At 36.4% G+C, this 17,399-nt stretch overlaps 1 protein-coding gene across 3 annotated transcripts in view; it reads left to right on the top strand.

The window, feature by feature from the left end:
* FIG4 (FIG4 phosphoinositide 5-phosphatase) overlaps positions 1–17,399 on the top strand; it is a 54,426-nt gene that overhangs the window by 25,924 nt on the left and 11,103 nt on the right. For all 3 annotated transcript variants that reach the window (XR_012579666.1, XM_005485059.4, XM_026792219.2), the window contains exons 15-21: positions 2,476–2,642; positions 5,149–5,287; positions 7,977–8,035; positions 8,597–8,744; positions 9,560–9,643; positions 13,452–13,647; positions 16,103–16,185. Coding sequence is in view for 2 of the 3 variants with exons in the window: in XM_005485059.4 (XP_005485116.1) it covers positions 2,476–2,642; positions 5,149–5,287; positions 7,977–8,035; positions 8,597–8,744; positions 9,560–9,643; positions 13,452–13,647; positions 16,103–16,185 (876 nt within the window). In the remaining variant the exon portion in view is untranslated. The remainder of the gene's footprint in view (positions 1–2,475; positions 2,643–5,148; positions 5,288–7,976; positions 8,036–8,596; positions 8,745–9,559; positions 9,644–13,451; positions 13,648–16,102; positions 16,186–17,399) is intronic.

The raw sequence follows: 17,399 nt of genomic DNA, 5'->3' as shown, positions 1-17,399 counted from the left end.
CATGGAGAATGCCAAACTGGTAATTGTATATAAGTACATCTTACCATGCTATTTCCTACTTTTTCTTTGGGAAGATTTCATGGTTTTTGATTTATTGAAGAAAAGTTTTTCAGCAAAATTGTTCTTTCAGATCAGGTGGCAATGATATTTATACAAGCATCCTCAAACTCTTTATGAAAGCCCAGCATTTGTATTGAAATGCTTTGGGGTTAAGAGTAAGCTAAGCTGCTTAACTTGTACACATGCTTCAGAAATTAATGTAGGGGTCTTTAGGGGCTGTGCTTTTATTCTTTTAAGCTGTTGTTGTGATTATGAATTGTATGGCTTCATTGCTGATTTTAACTAGTGGTTTGATAGTTTTAGAGCATGGAGACCTAACTTGTATTCAGAAACCACAAGTAGTTGTCCTTCAGTCCCCTTCACTTGAGATATACCTTCAGCTCCTCCTCTTTTTTCCCATTAGTTTCCAGCACTTGCCTGGTGCCTGGAGCTGGTATGTGCTGCACAAACCACCTCACCTGCAGCAGGTGGGTGCCTCCTGGCCTCTGCCTGCTGGCAGAGAGAGCACCCACTAGTGGCTGTGCCTCTGATCCACCATGTCCCAGGTGCTGGGAGCTGCACCTTTACCTCTGGGAATAAATAATTCCTGCTGCCAATACCAGTTGCTGTGCAGCCTCCTGGGGCTACTGGTCAAACAAAACCAAACTAACCTACCAAACCCAAAGAAACAAATGAGATGTTCATACATCATATTGTGCTCTCTGAACAATGTCTGTGGAGGCAAGTGGCCTTGGGATTATTTCTTTGGGTTTTTTTTGTCTGTTGTTTTGGAGTTTTTCTTTCGATTTTTTTTAAAGTTACTTAGCAGATGTTTCCTTCTAATTGATCTTTTTGTACTTGACCTTGAACAGAAGATTTGCTGGACAGCTATTTAGTTTTTACAGAAATGGATTTTCTGCTCAGATAAGTGTTCTACATCCAGCTCCTTTCCAGGAGAACTTCAGTCAGATGGTTGCTAGGTTACATATGCAATACTGTCCCTTTTGTTGGAAATTTTATTAGGGGAATGCTTTTGTTGTCTTCTTCTGTGTTGGGAGTTTGGCTGACTAGAGACTGGAAAAGTACAAAGCCATGGCTAATTCCAAGTCCTGCATCTGCAAGATAGTGTGTCCTTGGGCCTAGCTGGGTATGATAACGAGTGGACAGAGAGACGTGGGAAACAGAGAATGTAGGCCCAAAGGAATGAGGAAGAGTTGATGATATAGTTTAACCAATAGATTGCTTGGTTTACAGAATATTCATAAGCTTATTACTTGCTGTATAAGTGTCTGATGCTCTCTTCAATAGACAGAACTTGCTGTTGACTCATATTGAGCACCAAGTTTTCCCTGCACCCGACAAATGGCTCATCCCTGACAAACCGATCATTTCTGCAACACTTCTGGTGCTTTTTGAAAAAAATAAATTATTTTGTTGTTTGTTTCTATCTTCCTTTTCACTCCCCAAGGACTTTTTTGCTCTGCAGGTATTACATGTAGATGCCTGAGTTACTTTGTCTTCCTATACTGATGTGAAACACATTCCAACAGGTTTAATGATTGGGTTTGCTTTTTTGTTTTGGGGAGGGGTCGGGGCTTGTTTTGTTCTGGTTTGGGGGTTTTTTGCCTCTTAACTAAACTGCCAGTCTTTTTTAGCAAAATATCATCCTTGTCATTGTTTGGCTCAAGCAAAGCCATAGTCTCCATTTCTGAGAAGTACTTTCCAGTCTCCTATGTTTTAGAGTGAGCACCATCTCCTTAAGACAGCCTCTTTTTGTCTTGTTTTTATCATTGATAGGAAGCTTGTTTAATTTTTGCTATTTGAACTAGTCCCAGTTTGGATAGTGTCAACTTCTTGATGCCAGAGGACTTTTTAGCCAGCTCTCCTTGTTCAAGTCAATTCTTAGCCAATTCTTTTTGCTTTCTGCTTACATCAAGATTTTCCAGCTCCAGCAAATGTTACCTGACTGCCATCCATTTTCCTTGCAAGTCATGTTTATTCATTTTGTACCTTTGAGTCATCTGTAACTGCAGAGATTTTTGGAAGGTTATGCTAACTTCATTCCTGGTGTACTTAACAGAAGATGTAGCCTTGAGATATTGATATGTTCTTTCCCTTTTAGTGTATTAAACATGTCTTGCTTAGTGAAGATATATTGTTTATTTTCTCCCCATTAAGTAGTAGGACTTCTGTTAGTCTTCCTGAATCTACAGAACTGCATACTCTGTGTGAACTTCTTCTTTTATATTAAGAAGTAGTGAAAATCTCAAAGTCTAAACTGTCTTAGTAATTATTATGTCTGAATAAAATTTTCACATATTTATCTGAATAAAGGCAAAGAAATTGTATTGCACTTGCAGAAAGACTTTATTATATTTTCTCTTTTAAAATTCTGTTCAGAAGTTTCATAGATGACACATTTTGCTTTTCCTTCAGATTATTTGAAGAATTATATGAAGATCATGGGGACACACTTTCTCTGCAGTATGGAGGCTCTCAGCTTGTCCACAGAGTAAAAACTTACAGAAAGATTGCTCCATGGACTCAGCATTCCAAAGATATTATGCAAACACTCTCAAGATACTACAGTAATGCTTTCTCAGGTAAATTTAAGTGCTTTCTTTCAAGCCATTGTTTACAAAACATCTTACTCATGATGTTTCATTAATCTACACTATGACCTTATGGCAGAGTTCCTCCATACTATAATTTCCAAATAATTTTGTAACATCTCAAATAGGTATTTTGATTTGATGATATATTTATTTATCTTGTGTTGTAGCATGCAGCCCTTTATTTAGAAAATGCACAGATGTAGCACTGCATCTGTCAGTGACATTTGTAGATCAGTAGAGGAGCAGGTGGGTGTTGCAGTTTTAAAATGGTGGACACAATGGCTTCAGGAAAGTCATAAGGAAACTGGTAAATCTAAACATGAGTAGAAGGCTTCATGTGGAGTTTTTCTTGTGTTGTTTCTGAGAGCTCAAAACGAAGCAAGCTGTAATGCGTGTAATTGTTTTGTGTAAATAGGAGCTACAAACTGTTAAATCTGTGGTAGAAAAGATAAAATTAAATGCAAAAACCAAGTAAAAAAGCTAGTTTTTTTCATCCAAGTAAGCTGTAAAATATTAACTTATTCCATTATTAGCTCATGTTACTCATTAGTTGAACACTGAGTGTTCTACTCTCTTCTGGGCAACATTGCTAAGGGAAAACTTCTTTGAAAAATGCTGAGCCTTATTTTATGAAAAATTTAAAAAACCCAAACCTGTGGTGTGTTTAGAAGTCTTGCAAAAGATCTAAAAGAATGATCAAAGGATGGTCTAAGTCATGTCAGAAGTGCAAGCACTGAGTGCTACTGTGTTACAAATATTCTGTCAGTCCTCTATTACTCTTTTTCACAAAAGTTGCATAGCCAGGGGTGGAAGTACCTTTTATTTCTTTGTCTTAGCAGACTGCAATTATTTAGAGACTGTGGACTTTAAAACAGTGAGTTGGACAATGGCTAGAAATACTTCAGTAATCTGTTTTCTTTGGGTGAAATTATTGCTTTTGTATATATAGCAATGTTGAGAGCACACCATTCAGAGTAACTTTTCTGAACGTAAGCCGCGTAATTTGTGTATCATTTGTCCAAATTAAATAGGAAATAGAGAACTTGTTTATTTCAGTGATGTGATCTCCTATTGTTTGCATTGGCTATAAAGTCTGGCTTCATCAATTCTTTTGAGCCAAAGGTAGCACACTTGCAGTGTCACCTGTACTGTGACATAGAAGATGGAACAAATCTCTGAGCTGTTTATGCCAGCCACTGAAATGGTTAGGTAGAAGCCTGAGCAAAGTTCTAGGTCCACATCTGGGGCTGTGGTCTGCTTGCAAGTATAGTCATGATATGCGTGTCTTCTAGTAATGAAAGAATTTGTTCTAAAAAAGATGTTACAAAAAGAAGAAAAAAAATGAGAAATAAATAAAGTCCATCTTGTAATCTCAATGAACTTGTAGGAAACTACACAAACAAACATTAGTCTTTACTAAAGTCAATACTGTCTTTGAGTGAAATTTTCTTAAAAGTGGTGCCCACTTTCCCCAATTTACTTAGGATTTTGGTATTTGATCCCATTTGAGGCAAATATTTTTGGTGCTGTATGCATTCCTTGTGTTTGAAGATGACATTGTTGAAATGTAGCATTCAATGTCATATTTACTTTGTTGCATTTTTAGTATGGAGTTTTAAAATATTTGTTTCAATGAAATTTAAAGTTTCACTGTCCTACACTGCCTGTTCAGAGGGCAACAGCTAGCTTGTTAATGTGGCACATTAAGAGAGATCATTTTATTCTTTAAGTATTCTAAGAAAGCAGAGAAAAAGGAAACAGTTTTAGAACGAGGTGCTGATTTGCTGTACTGCATTTATTATTGTTGCTATTAGTCATATATGCTTTAAAATGCAAATAAAAATCTGAGGGCCCGCTAGTTCATAAATCAGCATTTCTTTGTGTTTCTGATCCAAGAAACATTTTTTTAATACTTGTGTATTTTATGTACCTGAATTAAACAGACTCAGAAAATTTTAGTGATTTGCTTGGGGTCATACAGTATATAAGATTCAGAGCAGGGTTGAAAAAGGCCTGCTATCACTGCTTCCTAAATAAATCTCTTAGCCACACAATACTGCTTGTCTATCATTCAAAATACATGAATCTAAAAATAATCTAGTCTTATAAGAAAGTGTTTTCATCTGTTGACCTCAACGCTCTGAGGATAATTACTACTAATTAAGCTGTAAGGATGAGAAAAAGTAAGACACGTATTGAGTGATAATTTGGTGGAGCTTAGAATATGACAAGCTAAATTAATGGTTTAAACCAACAGGGAACAAGTCCAAATTACTAAAAGGTGTTTATGAAATTTAATCATTTTACTATGTATTGGCAAGAAAATCCCAAAGAACTCATCATTTGTATGTTTTGTTGGAAACTTGTGTTGTATGGATATTGTTTAATTTCATTAAACAATAGGAGGAGGAGCAAAGAGAAGCACTGAATGTGTGTCTGAATGGGCCTGAGCTGTGCAGTGCTCCTGGTGTTAAGTGTGCCTCTTGTCTTACAGATGCAGACAGGCAGGATTCTATCAATCTCTTTCTGGGAGTGTTCAAGCCTGCAGAAGGAAAGCCACATCTCTGGGAACTTCCCACTGATTTTTATTTGCATCACAAGAACGCCCTCAGTCTGTCACAGACCAGGCGAAGGTATTTTGCTGTTTTATTTTTTGTTTTATTTGGTATTGCTCTAATACATTATAAAAAACACACATTGCTAATCAAATAATTAGGTCAACCTGTCAAAAACTTGCTTACTATTTTTTAAGTTTATACAAAATCTTAAAAAACACCTTCAAGAGATTACCATAAAATGCTGAATGTTGGTGTTTCAAAGGGTTTGTTTAGTATGTTAATTTCCTGTGGTACTTAAAAATAAGTTTAATTTCATATGAAACTTGATCCTTCAGTGTGAAATGCTTCAGTGTTGTACTGAAGTACAGTTACTACAGTTTCATTAATATATAGGTGCATTCTAAATTTTCAGATTTATTAATGGTTGAATTTGAGCTTATATGAAAAGGATAACATTTCTTTTTCTATGTACTGCACTTAGTCTGCAGCTGTCCATACCAAAAAATCCATGATTTTTAGCCTTCCTTTCAGCTTATGTCTATCCTGTTTTAAGACTATTTTTCTTCATTTGCATTCCACTGTAGTTGTTTGGCAATAAACAGAAGTAATAAAGTATAAAATTTTAAAGTAATTCAATTGCTTCACAGAGGGAAATGATTTTTTGAAGACTATGAATACTGTGCTTTTGAAAAAATCCATTTTAACAAAACAGACAGTACTCAACTTGTCAACTAAACAATCTCTTAGGATTTTGGCTGGTTTTATCTTTATTCATTTTGTAAAGCCCTTTAGTACAAATGGCAGATCTGAATACCTGCATTTAGATTTTTGTCTGGGCAAAACTGCAAGTGTTTAACCAGTGTGATCAGTCCCTGTTGGCTGCTTATTCTGTTAACCTGTCGCAGAAGCTGGCACATGATATGGCTCTTTGTGAATTTCTGTCCTCTTGTATTGTCTCCTAAGGTTTCTCTTAAAGGTAGCTTATATGAGCCATAAAACCAAGTGCTATTTCAGGCACACATTAAACATGCAATATTAATTTTCTCAACTACTCATTCTGAACATTATTGTATGTCTAAAATTAATTCAGTTGATATATAGCAAATATGCAGATGTTCTTGTCTCCCTTTCATCTGTTACTCTGTTAAAACAGGCCATCTCTTATTTGTCACACATACTGTTCTCAAATGAGGTGGAATATTAAAAAGAAATATTGGTACTCTTCATTTGCTTGTTAATTATTTTTTACCTTTCATTCAAACCAGAATTTCTTCTGAGCAGTTATAATGTACAATCAAGATGTTTCATTATGTGAATAAAATGACACCTTCCTGTAATAACTAGGTGAAATAAATCTGTGAAAAAATTCCTCTAAGTATTTTTTTGTTTTTACCAACATTTTCACAAGTTCTTTGTGTAACTTCTCCCTGCCTGTGTAGTGGCACAGATTTTAGATTCCTTGGGCACAGCAGCAAAAGAAATAACAACACTTGTAATGAAATCAGGGGTACAGGAGAAGGAAGATGTTTCCTGTCATTGAAACTTCTTTGACTGTCTGTGCTTTTCCTATATTGTAATTGCCTCCTTATCAGGAGGAAGATATTTAATAAGGTTCATATCTTACTTCTGTATAACTAATTATTCATGTGGAAGGAATATGGAAAAGGAGACTTTGTGTTGCCATGTTACTTATCATTTATGCTGGCAACAAAACTGGGTGTGTCTGCATCATTTCTGAAGGCACTGGAGAAAATTGCTTACTAGCATGGTACTTTGAGAAGAGGCAGGGCCACCAGGCATAACTCATTCCTTATTGTCTAGGATATACACAGTTCTTGGAACTGAAGTGTGTTTTCCTGCCTGTCCTGTACCATCTCCTAAGTCCCACTAACAAGCCTATCCCTGGCCATGGGAATATGGCCATTGTGTCTGCTGCAGATGGCTACATTGACAGGAGTAGGAGATGAGATAACCACATTAATACTGATTACAGCCCTCACAGTGTTGTGAATACACAAGTGTTTGAAATAAAAATCAATGAAGACAATTGTGTTTTCATTCCATTTAATGAGGTAGAAGAAACTATCAGAATAAATCAGAGAAGAAATTAAAGTATATTTGAGAAGAGACAATAAAAATGCGTAAACATGAATGAAAGCTAAAACGTGCTTTGTTTTATGAATGTTGTTTCACTTCCTTTGTTGTTTTACAGAAATCCTGAATAAGCTTCCAGCAGGGCTTGAATTTTGCTGTTAGATATGCCAACAGCTCTCAGACTTATGACAGCTGTTACATCAAATATTTCTTTCTATAGAAGTCAGCTGCTTTGACAGTCATCCAATCTTATTATCATTGACCTTCACCTCTTCATACATTTTTCCTAAATTTTGGGATCTGAATAACATCTGTGAGGGGATGCCTTCCTCTCACTCCTCCCATCCTCCAATGACCAGAAGAAGAGAAATACATAAATACTTTTGATATGTACAAAGACATTAAAACATTAATTTTCAGTGCTGTAGAGGTAGGCACCTGAAATGTATTTGTTAATGAAACGAAACCACTCTTCTGTCCATATCTGTATTGAGTTTTGTGTGTTTAAATTTCTTGATTTAAGAGCAAAGTAGTTGGACAGGGGCCTGTTGAAATCCTCCCTCCAATTCAGCAATGTTTGCTGAAGTGACACTGTATGGATGGGTGATGGATAGGTTGGGTACAAGATCCAGTCTCCTGTATTAATTGTGTTTCTGGTTTTCCTGTACAGCTACACTTACTGGTGGACTCCAGGTGTGCTAAAGCATTTACCTCTTCCTTTTGATGAAGGTAGGACCTATATTTGCTCCTTGTCTTGCAGAGTATCTTGAAAAACAAGTTTTAGTCACAAATGTTTTTTAATTTATATCCCAAATCTGGAAAAAAGAATGTTTCCATAATGGTTTCTTAAATATTTCTCCACCCCCTCCCTCCTCCAAGGAAATACGATTTTTCAACTGCAGGTTGCAAGAGCTACCTGAGTGACTAAAACTTGACCTTCATGTTTGTGACCCAGGGCACACTTAATTTTTTTTTTTTTCTTGTCTGTTAGCATATATTTGTAGTCTGTGCTGGTGGTCCTATTCCTGTCACAGTTGACACAATATAGCCTTATTTCTCTGGGGTGCTGTGGAGCATATTTTATTAAGAATTGTCATCATGAAATGAAATCAAATTACAGTGGCTGTTAATGCATATTTACTAAAGATGCGCAATGCATCTTCTTCATGTCATATTTCCTTGTCTCAGAGGGGATATGACTGGGATGGTGGCTAGGTGAGCAGGCTACTGTTTGATTAGATTTTTGCAAGAGTCAGTAATTGCTAGTAAAAAGATTTTTTTCCCCCTCAGTGACATGTGCTGAAAACAGACGCAAGTTGACAGTGAAGAAATTCCACAAATATGATGAGGAAATTGATATACACAATGAGTTCTTTAGGCCGTATGAGTTGAGCAGTTTTGATGAGAACTTCTGCTTGGCAATGACCAATTCTACAAGGTATATTGGGATGGTTTGTGACTCTAAATCCTTGAATGGAAGTTGATGTGCTGTGAATTAAATATGCATTTGATTTATTAGGTTAAATACGTGTCATTTCAAATTTAGCAAAGTTCTTGAAACTAAATCACAATGCTACATGGAAATGTTACTCTTAAAAAAAAATCCATAAAAATAGCAATTAGATATCCAATTATTTTTTATTATGGAGTGCCTAGTATCTGGGCAGTTGATGCATGAGAGATGAACTTTTCTCTGTTGATTCAGATCACAGAAGCTACTTTCAAAACAATTGTTTTCTCATTGTTCTGCTCTTGTTTTGCAGTTGTTTTCTTCAGTTCAACTGGTTCTCACAGCTGGTCAGATATTTTGGGGTTTTTTTTTTTTTGTTGGCAGCAGTCAGCTGGCTATTCAGAGCATAACCTGAATCATGGTTTGGCTAAAGATTTCCAGGCAGATTATTTTTCATGTAGCTGTTTGACCCAGTTTGTGTGTTGGCATCATTTTGAAAGCAATCTATGTAGCCCTGAGTTATCAGGTCTCTTCAGCACAGGAATGGAGCACGATGCTGTAGCATCTTTGGCAAGTGGTGATACTTGCAGATGTTTTATAGAACTAAATAATGCAACTGAAAGCTTTTTAAATACCTAGGTTATATGTACATCAACTTGAAATTATAAAGTTAGAACTTGATATCTCTTTATGATGATTCTTTTTCTTTAGTTCCCAGGTAGATGTTAGAGGTGGCTCTTCCAGAAAATTAAAAAAACTTATGTGTTGCACTTTGTTCATAAACACTTCTTCTATTTTGGCAGAGATTTTATGCCTAAGAATGTGGGCATTGATCCAAGTCCATTCACTGTTCGTAAACCTGATGAAACTGGAAAATCTGTGCTGGGGTAAGTCTGAAATCAGAAATTTTGTTCTGGTTTAATAGTAGTGAAATTGTAATGAAAATATATAAACTCTTATGTGTGAGTCTGTGAAGAATATTCAATGTTACATGTGAAATAAAAAATTCATTGATGTTATACTGCAGAATTGTACACTTTGAAAATCACATCTAATTTGAGATTTTTATTTGACACTAGGAATTCTTAATTCGACTTGTTTAATATTTTCTGTTTTCTCTGATTCCTCAAAGTGAAATTCATGAGAAGATTTTATCAATAATATACAGAAGTTATTAAAATTTGATCGTCTCTTCATCGTAGTGTCAACTCTGTTCTCTATTGGAGTTGAGAGCGGTGCATATTTTCTTGTTGTCTTTAAAAAAATGATTAATTTTTCATAAATAGTGCATATTCTGAAACAGCAATAAATGCCACTTTCAGCATAGTCTTTGATAAAATATGTTATTAAAATATTTATGGATAAAATTATATAAAACAATCCAGCAACATTTGCAGAGACAAATGAATGCTTCATTTAGCTGCTTTTGCATCCTGGACCTGCTCTGTTACTCTCTTTGTTCTACTGCTGTGTCCCACAAGGGCTGTGCAGAATTTTCCTGAATTAATTCTCTCTTTGGTAGCTCATATTAAGGAAACCTTTTGTCAGTAGTTCCTGTGCTGTCACAGCATTATAAGTTCCTCTGAAAACTTGCTGTTTTGTTAAACACTAGAACATTGGACTCTCGTGTGCTCTTGTCCTGAGAGTCTCATTGTAAATAAATGTTGAGAGTAGACTATGCTTATCACCAGTAGAACCTCATTTTGTGCTACTGATTCCCTGGGAATAAACAGGAAGAATGTTCAGTGTTACACAGTTTGTCTCTGCTAAGAATTTGAGTTTATGAGTATTTTGAGGATAAGCTTTATACTTCCGATTTGATAAAATATCAGATTTTGGACTAATTTGTCTCCAGGTACTCCATTAAGAAGTTGACCATGATATAATATTCTCAGCCACTTGTATTCAAGCTCTTTGCTGTGATTTTTAGGGGTTGATGTGGGACAGAGAATCAGCTCCATCAAAGCCACATTCCACGACTCTCTGTGTATCACTTATAAGGCTTCCCCTTCCCTGACTGTGTTGTAGGGTAAAACATGGCTTCACTCTTGCACCTCACCCATATTTAGCCTTGCAAAAGGCAGTACCTTTGCCTTGCTCATTTGTCATCATCTTTTGATCTAAGACATTTCTGAAGGAAATTTGGTCATCTCTTTTTGTCTGTAGGCATTCAGGTCCCAAGGAGACAGATCTTGGCTGGGTACGTGTTGGGAGTGGGGTGAGGATAACACTCTTACCAGTTTGGCTACTTGCTCCATTCCTCAGCTTTCAGAAAGGACTGCTTTTCTTGTGACCTTCACCTCATCTAGAAAAGTAGGGAAAAAAACCTTTATTTTCCCTAAAAAGAATGCTTATGTCTTTATAACTTTCTGTACATTTCAGTCCAAGGAAACGTCAGGTTCTGCTGAGTCAGAAATCAAATGCCCCATGGTGTTATTTTCCCCGAGGCATTTGTTCCAGCTCTAAGATTCTTTCTGATTCAATAATGTCTTTGGGGGTGGGGTATGCTCTCAGATCAGAACCTTTGAAGGACTCTCCTACTTGTTTATACTTGTTCCTTGAGCATATGAAGTGTAGCTAATTTAGTACAGGGATAAACTGCTGTGTGAGTTTCACTTCAAGAGGCAGCCTCTGTAACTGTCATAGTGTGCTCCACTAGGGCTCAAGTGATGCTGATGAGAGCACTAGACCTGCATCTCCAAATAGCATTTGCATCAATCTATGAGCTCTTTTCCCAGCCTTTAATATGCTGCTGTCTTCCTTTAGAATGAGACACACTGTCTGTCAGTGATACATGGGACAGTCACTGCAGCAAGGAAGAGATGTTCCTTCCCTATTTCCAGGGATTTGTCTGTAAACTGTCTATTCCATTGTGAAGTTCTGAAAAGGAAAATTGAAACAGTTTATAAGATGGCTTTTTCTTTACTTCCCAAAAATGTCCCCTGAAGAAATCCACAATATTCAATTCTGGGATAAAGTTGGGAATGAATTGATTACCTTAGGACAAACTGGCAAGGCACCCTCAGCTAAATTTGTGTTTTGGAGTTTACAAATACGAACAGCCTTGCTCAAACAAAGGGAAATGGAGAAAAAGTCAAATGCCAAGCCATGTACCTCTGCTCTCCCTGTTTCTCCCTCTCCTAGCTCTAAAATCCCTAAACCTCTTTCCCCAAAACTTGGTATTTTAAAGAGAGCACACTCATTGGGAAGTCGACTCCCAGAGTTTTCTAAAATGCTTGGGTTGTCCTGTTCACAAGGCCCTGGCCAGGCTGTGTGGAACCTTTCCCATCCCCCTGTGTCCCCCTCCTCTAAAACCCGGAGCACATGGCGTGCCCACCCAGGGATGCCAGATATTGGAATATGAATCCCAATATTACCAGTTAGATTGTGCCTGGGCCAGTCTGACCCTCGCTGCTGAGCCAGAGGCGGCTTCTGTGGTGTATCACCCCAGAGACACCTTTAGCTTGCTGGTGGTTGCAGCTGGGCACTAAACAAGTCCAGGCTTGTTAGGGACTCCGTTTACCTTAGGAAGACGCTTCAGGTGAAGGTGAAGAGGAAAAAGGAGGGATTCTGCTGGAGGGTTATATGCAGTGGTTTATTCCATGGTTACAGAGGTCTGAATCTTGGGAAGACCTCCAACTGAATGGTGAGCACATGGCTGGACTCACCTTTTAAGCTCAGGGGGGAGGGGAGGGGACAGGTGAGCCACCAACCAGGAGGGGGGGGCGGGGTCTCAAGGGACGAGGGACACCTAGACAGGCCAATGACCTCTGGGCCTGAGGGGCATCCTTTGAATTTGACCAACCATACGACGCCTTGTTGGAATGTTAAGCCTGATTGTCAGGACTCACTCAGCAAGGGGCGAGGGGGAAGGGGAACGGGTATTGCCACGCCTGGGAGGTGACCTGGAAATCTAAAACAGGACATTATAACACACCGCAACATTCCATCATTAATGTCTGTTCATTAACTGCCTTCCCTGAAAGATTGTGACAGTGTCTGACAGGAAGTTACTACTGAGTGCTCTTCTGTGGCCAGTAGGAGAGATGCAGAGTACATAAGTTTGATATGGTTTCTGATGGGCAAAGTAATGTGTAACTTTCAGAGTGCGTACAGTTAAATCCAGTGTTAGCCTGCTTACATAGAGATGCCGTATCTTGAAGGGTTCTTATAAATAAGGCCTTTATATTGACTAGAATTTCTTGAGTGAGAAATACATACTGCATCAAGAAATGTTGCTGATTAAAGAATTAAATTGAGAGGAGAGATATGGAAAATAAAGGAAACAAAGTGACATTACCATTAAGATTTGGAACCAAGATTAAGGAAGATATTGGAGTGGGTATTGTTATTAATCAGAAAGTGTAACTTTTTCCAAGATCACAACTAAAGATGTGATATCTCAATTAATTTTTATTCTGTTTTATTTATTCAGTTGTGGGGGGGGATTTAAGTAAAGAATCAGAGAATTAGTGGAGAAAAGCTGACAGAATCCTTTGGGCTTTCTTTAAGTGCTCTGGAATAAGAAGAGATGGAAGAAGACAAATCAATCAGAGATTTTAAAGATGAGTAAAAAAGTTGCCTCAGAAGTTAAAACTTATTTCCCTGGAAAGATTGTAACCAAGATTAGGAATTTTAAATATTCATTGCTAATATCTTGCTGATTTCATGAATACACGCTGCCTTTCCTAATAGGAACAAAAATAATAGAGAAGAAACTGTGCTGCAGCGCAAAACAGCTGCTAGTGCTCCTCCACCCCCAAGTGAGGAAGCAGTGTCAAGCAGTTCTGAAGATGATTCTGGGACAGATAAAGAAGATGAAGGTGCAGTTTCTCAACGCTCAACTCCAGTAAAGGTGACTGATACAGGAGACAATACAAAAATCACAGAGGTAAGAAATTGCTGTGTTAGGTAAGAAAGCTTAAAATTCACATTCCCTTTAAAAAGCATTATAGAACAGTCAGAAGTAAAGCACTGAGAACTTTAGTGACAAAGGTCTCCAGTGTAATTGTTTTGTGTAGATATTAGTACGACTTTTTCTTAACCTTTTCTGTTCTTCTTGTCATGTAATAGTGAAACACAAAGGAAAATAACATTAAAAAAAAGAAAACTACTGTCAGAAACCTATGACATTTGAAAGGTATTCAGGTCATTACATAGCTTAAAATGCACCTGTATTAGTGTGTTAATTCAGAGCAGTAGTGCATGTCTGATTATTGTCTGTTACTGTGCTCTGGCACACATCATTAGGTGCCCTCGGAGCATGCAAATGATTCCTTTTCTCCAGGAATGTACTTGATCTACCTACTTAATCAATATTTAGTCCATGGGAGTTTATCTGGAGCAAACCCCCTGAAGGACACGTAGTATGAACATGAGGTCCTGAGAACCACCTCTTGGAATTACAAGGCAATTCCTTTTGGACAATGCCACTTGCTTAGGTCAATGAACTGTAAATTAATGTTCATTTTGTCTAAATTTCAACCTGATTTATGTGAACACTTTTAAATTGCTGTCCCATAATTATGTGGTCTGGCATTAAAAAAAAAAGAATTAACTAACTTCAAAAATGTGCATGATAATGTTACCACACAGGTCCTATGCTATTACTGCTACTAAGGTTGCAGATAATGGCAGTGAATAAAATAGTGAAATAAATTGCATTTGCCCAGTCAGGTGGAAAGAATGTACATTTGCAGTTGTGGGCTATTAATCTTTTTTTCCTAGCATAACTCCCATTTTGTTGGAATCCCTTGGGTGCTAATTTAATGAAAATACTGAGTTGTATAAAAAATTATGGAAGTATCTATTTTATTAGTTCATGTAATAGTTCTTCAAATTCTTTCTTGTAGATATCCATTTTGGATACCATTGAAAGTATCGTAGCAAAAGGTTATACTAATGGACACTATAGAAATTTTGAAAATATTTATGTTGTCCAGCAGGGTTGGTTTTTTTAAAGCCACAGCTAATTTAAATGGTTATAGGATTGTGCATGTTATCACTTCTGAAGAAAATTGAGTATTTACGACCTTAGCATAAATGTAGTGCCTGATAGGCAACAGACAATTACACTGCCTTTTTATTTTTTTGCCTCGATTCAAATTTTGATTCTATTCAGTCTTTACCCTAGGGTTGTGTGTTCTCAGATAATGGATTTTCAGCCTTCAATAGTGCAATAGTGTCTTCTTCCTAAGCCAGTACAAGCACATTTATTTATTTGTATTTATACAAGGTATTTTATCTAAAAGTTTTCTATTATCTCTGAATAACAGAGTACCTGTTCTCCAGTAAATCAGATTGTATATAGGTTTTTTAAACAAAAATCCAAGTTCAAATGTTATTCTTGATTCCTAGTATTGCATAATTTATGTCACATCAGTTTTCCCCTCTGTTTTGAACACACTTCAGCACTCAGACCTAAGATATCTTTTTTAGATTTTTAAGATGCTTAAATGAAAGGTGTATGTAAACACAAAGTGTGATTTGAAACATTTAATTTCAATGGCTTTAAAATTGGGTGAGGTATTCTGACTTTTTAGTAATGATAAGAAGAAATATATTCCAATTTATTAGCACCTTTTCATGCATTGAATTTCAGTCATAATTTACATTGTTAATTCATGCCATTCCTTATTATCTGGGGAACTCAAAAAACTGGTTCCTTTCTGTTCACATCTCTTGAGACGTTAATAAAAATGCATTTATTCTTCTGGTCAGGACATACCTTTCTGAAGTTCTTTGACTTTGAATCATTTTGACCTAAGAGAAAATTGTCTTTATATTTGACTCACATGTCTTGTCAGAAAACTCCCCTCAGTTTAGCCCTGAATCAGTAGACACAGTTAGTGAGCTCTTGCATATGCACTGATGCCTTGTTATAGTTGACTGACATGATTGCATAATGTATAAAATAAAAATAGTTCTATTCAACCTGATGTTTCTAATTATTGCAGAATTGACAGCAGGAAATGTGAAAGCAAATGTGGGAGCATGCTCTGAACAAATATGTTTTATTCTATATTAAGTTTCAATACAGAACAGAATTTAATAACTACACCATTATATTCTATTAATATAATTAAGTCTCCTAATATGTTGCTTTAGCTGATAATATCTTTCAAGAATTCTTCACTTGTTGAATAAATGTGTTGATTAATATTTTTAATAAATGATTTTCTTTAAAAATATGTATAAACTGTGATTGCTGTGGATGTGAGAAACCTATTTGTTTTTGCCTGCACTTCTGAAATTATATTTTGGCTTGTAAGGAAGTTCTTTCTTAAGGTAATCTTTCTTTGGATGTTGTTACAGTATTCTTCATCTGAATATTTCTTATGTTCCAGAATGTAGTACAAGCAACAAAAGACGTGTATGGAATCAATCTTTCAGATACCCCTTCAGAAGAAGATCTTGCAATATATGAAAGGTGAGATAAATTTCCAATGGTAATTGGTAAAGGATAATTTGAGCTAGTTAAGTGCAGTTTGTCAAAGTGCTGCCTTTGATTAAACTTACTGAAATGAGAAATTTGCCTGTATGTGCTCTTCAAAATCAAACTGTTTCCATCTGTCTGTGTCAATTCTGATTTCAGTGGAAGCTCTGCAGATGTCTCTGAAAGCAAAATTTGGAGCTTAAATCAAATGAAAGATGCTTCAAAATAAATACCTGTCACTTAATATAACCCTTGAAATTCATAAGTAAATTCATAGGAATTCCATATTCCTCTGATAAGTAAATTCACAGAATTTACTTCTCAGTGGAACCAAGAATGGTTCTGTGGTTGTAAGCTTTGTAATCTGTGGGGTTTGCATTTCTCAAGTGTTGAATTACTCCAATTCAAATCAGTCATAATGAAATAGCTTATTCTGTAAAAATGCATATAAAGTAATAAAAGCTGTCTTTTTATTTGACACGATATCATATAAGAAATCTACACTTCATCTCAGGAAAGCACTGTGTATATATTGAAATGAATACTTGTGAGACTTGGATTGACATGGCCTTGTGTGCATTTGTTTTTATTCTCTAATGTGTAATAGCAGTAGCTACCTTGTTATATTTGGAACCTTTTCAATTTTTAAGGGAAATTTCAATTCACTGTGATATCTAATTCGGTGATATATGGTATTTCATCCTGACTTAGTTCTGTAATCCACTCAAAGCATTTTTTCTTTATATTTAAAATTATATTCTCCTGCTTTTTCTTTAGGTGTAGCTATTTCTCTTGCACTCTTTTGTTCTTTAAAATTCCCTCTTCTACCTATTTCCTACAAGCAGAGTCATTTGAAGATCCTACACTTGAATAGGGTTAAGGAGGATGTTTCTCATTATAGCTGAATTTTTTATCTTCATCTATGCCTCTACCTCTGTTTCTTTTTTATTTTAACCCTAGAAGATGGATGCAAATTTGACAACTATCCTTTGATACAGCAGGTCGTTTTTGTGGTTCAGAAAATGGCCCAGTGTGAGCTGCTGTCTACTGTGAGTCTCTCTGTGCAGATGAACAATTCTGTGTTAACATCCAGAATTGCAGCTACTTCCAGTTCTATAATTTCTTCAGGCTGGACTAATGTTCAGTCTATTGCTAATGTAAAACTATAAACCCCTTGGAGGCTTTGAAGCTCCCTATTTATATCCTTT

Source organism: Zonotrichia albicollis, chromosome 3 (genome assembly GCF_047830755.1).
Source record: "Zonotrichia albicollis isolate bZonAlb1 chromosome 3, bZonAlb1.hap1, whole genome shotgun sequence".
Taxonomy (NCBI): Eukaryota; Metazoa; Chordata; class Aves; order Passeriformes; family Passerellidae; genus Zonotrichia; species Zonotrichia albicollis.
Note: the sequence above shows the minus strand (reverse complement) of the source record. Positions and strands in the feature narration are given on the sequence as shown.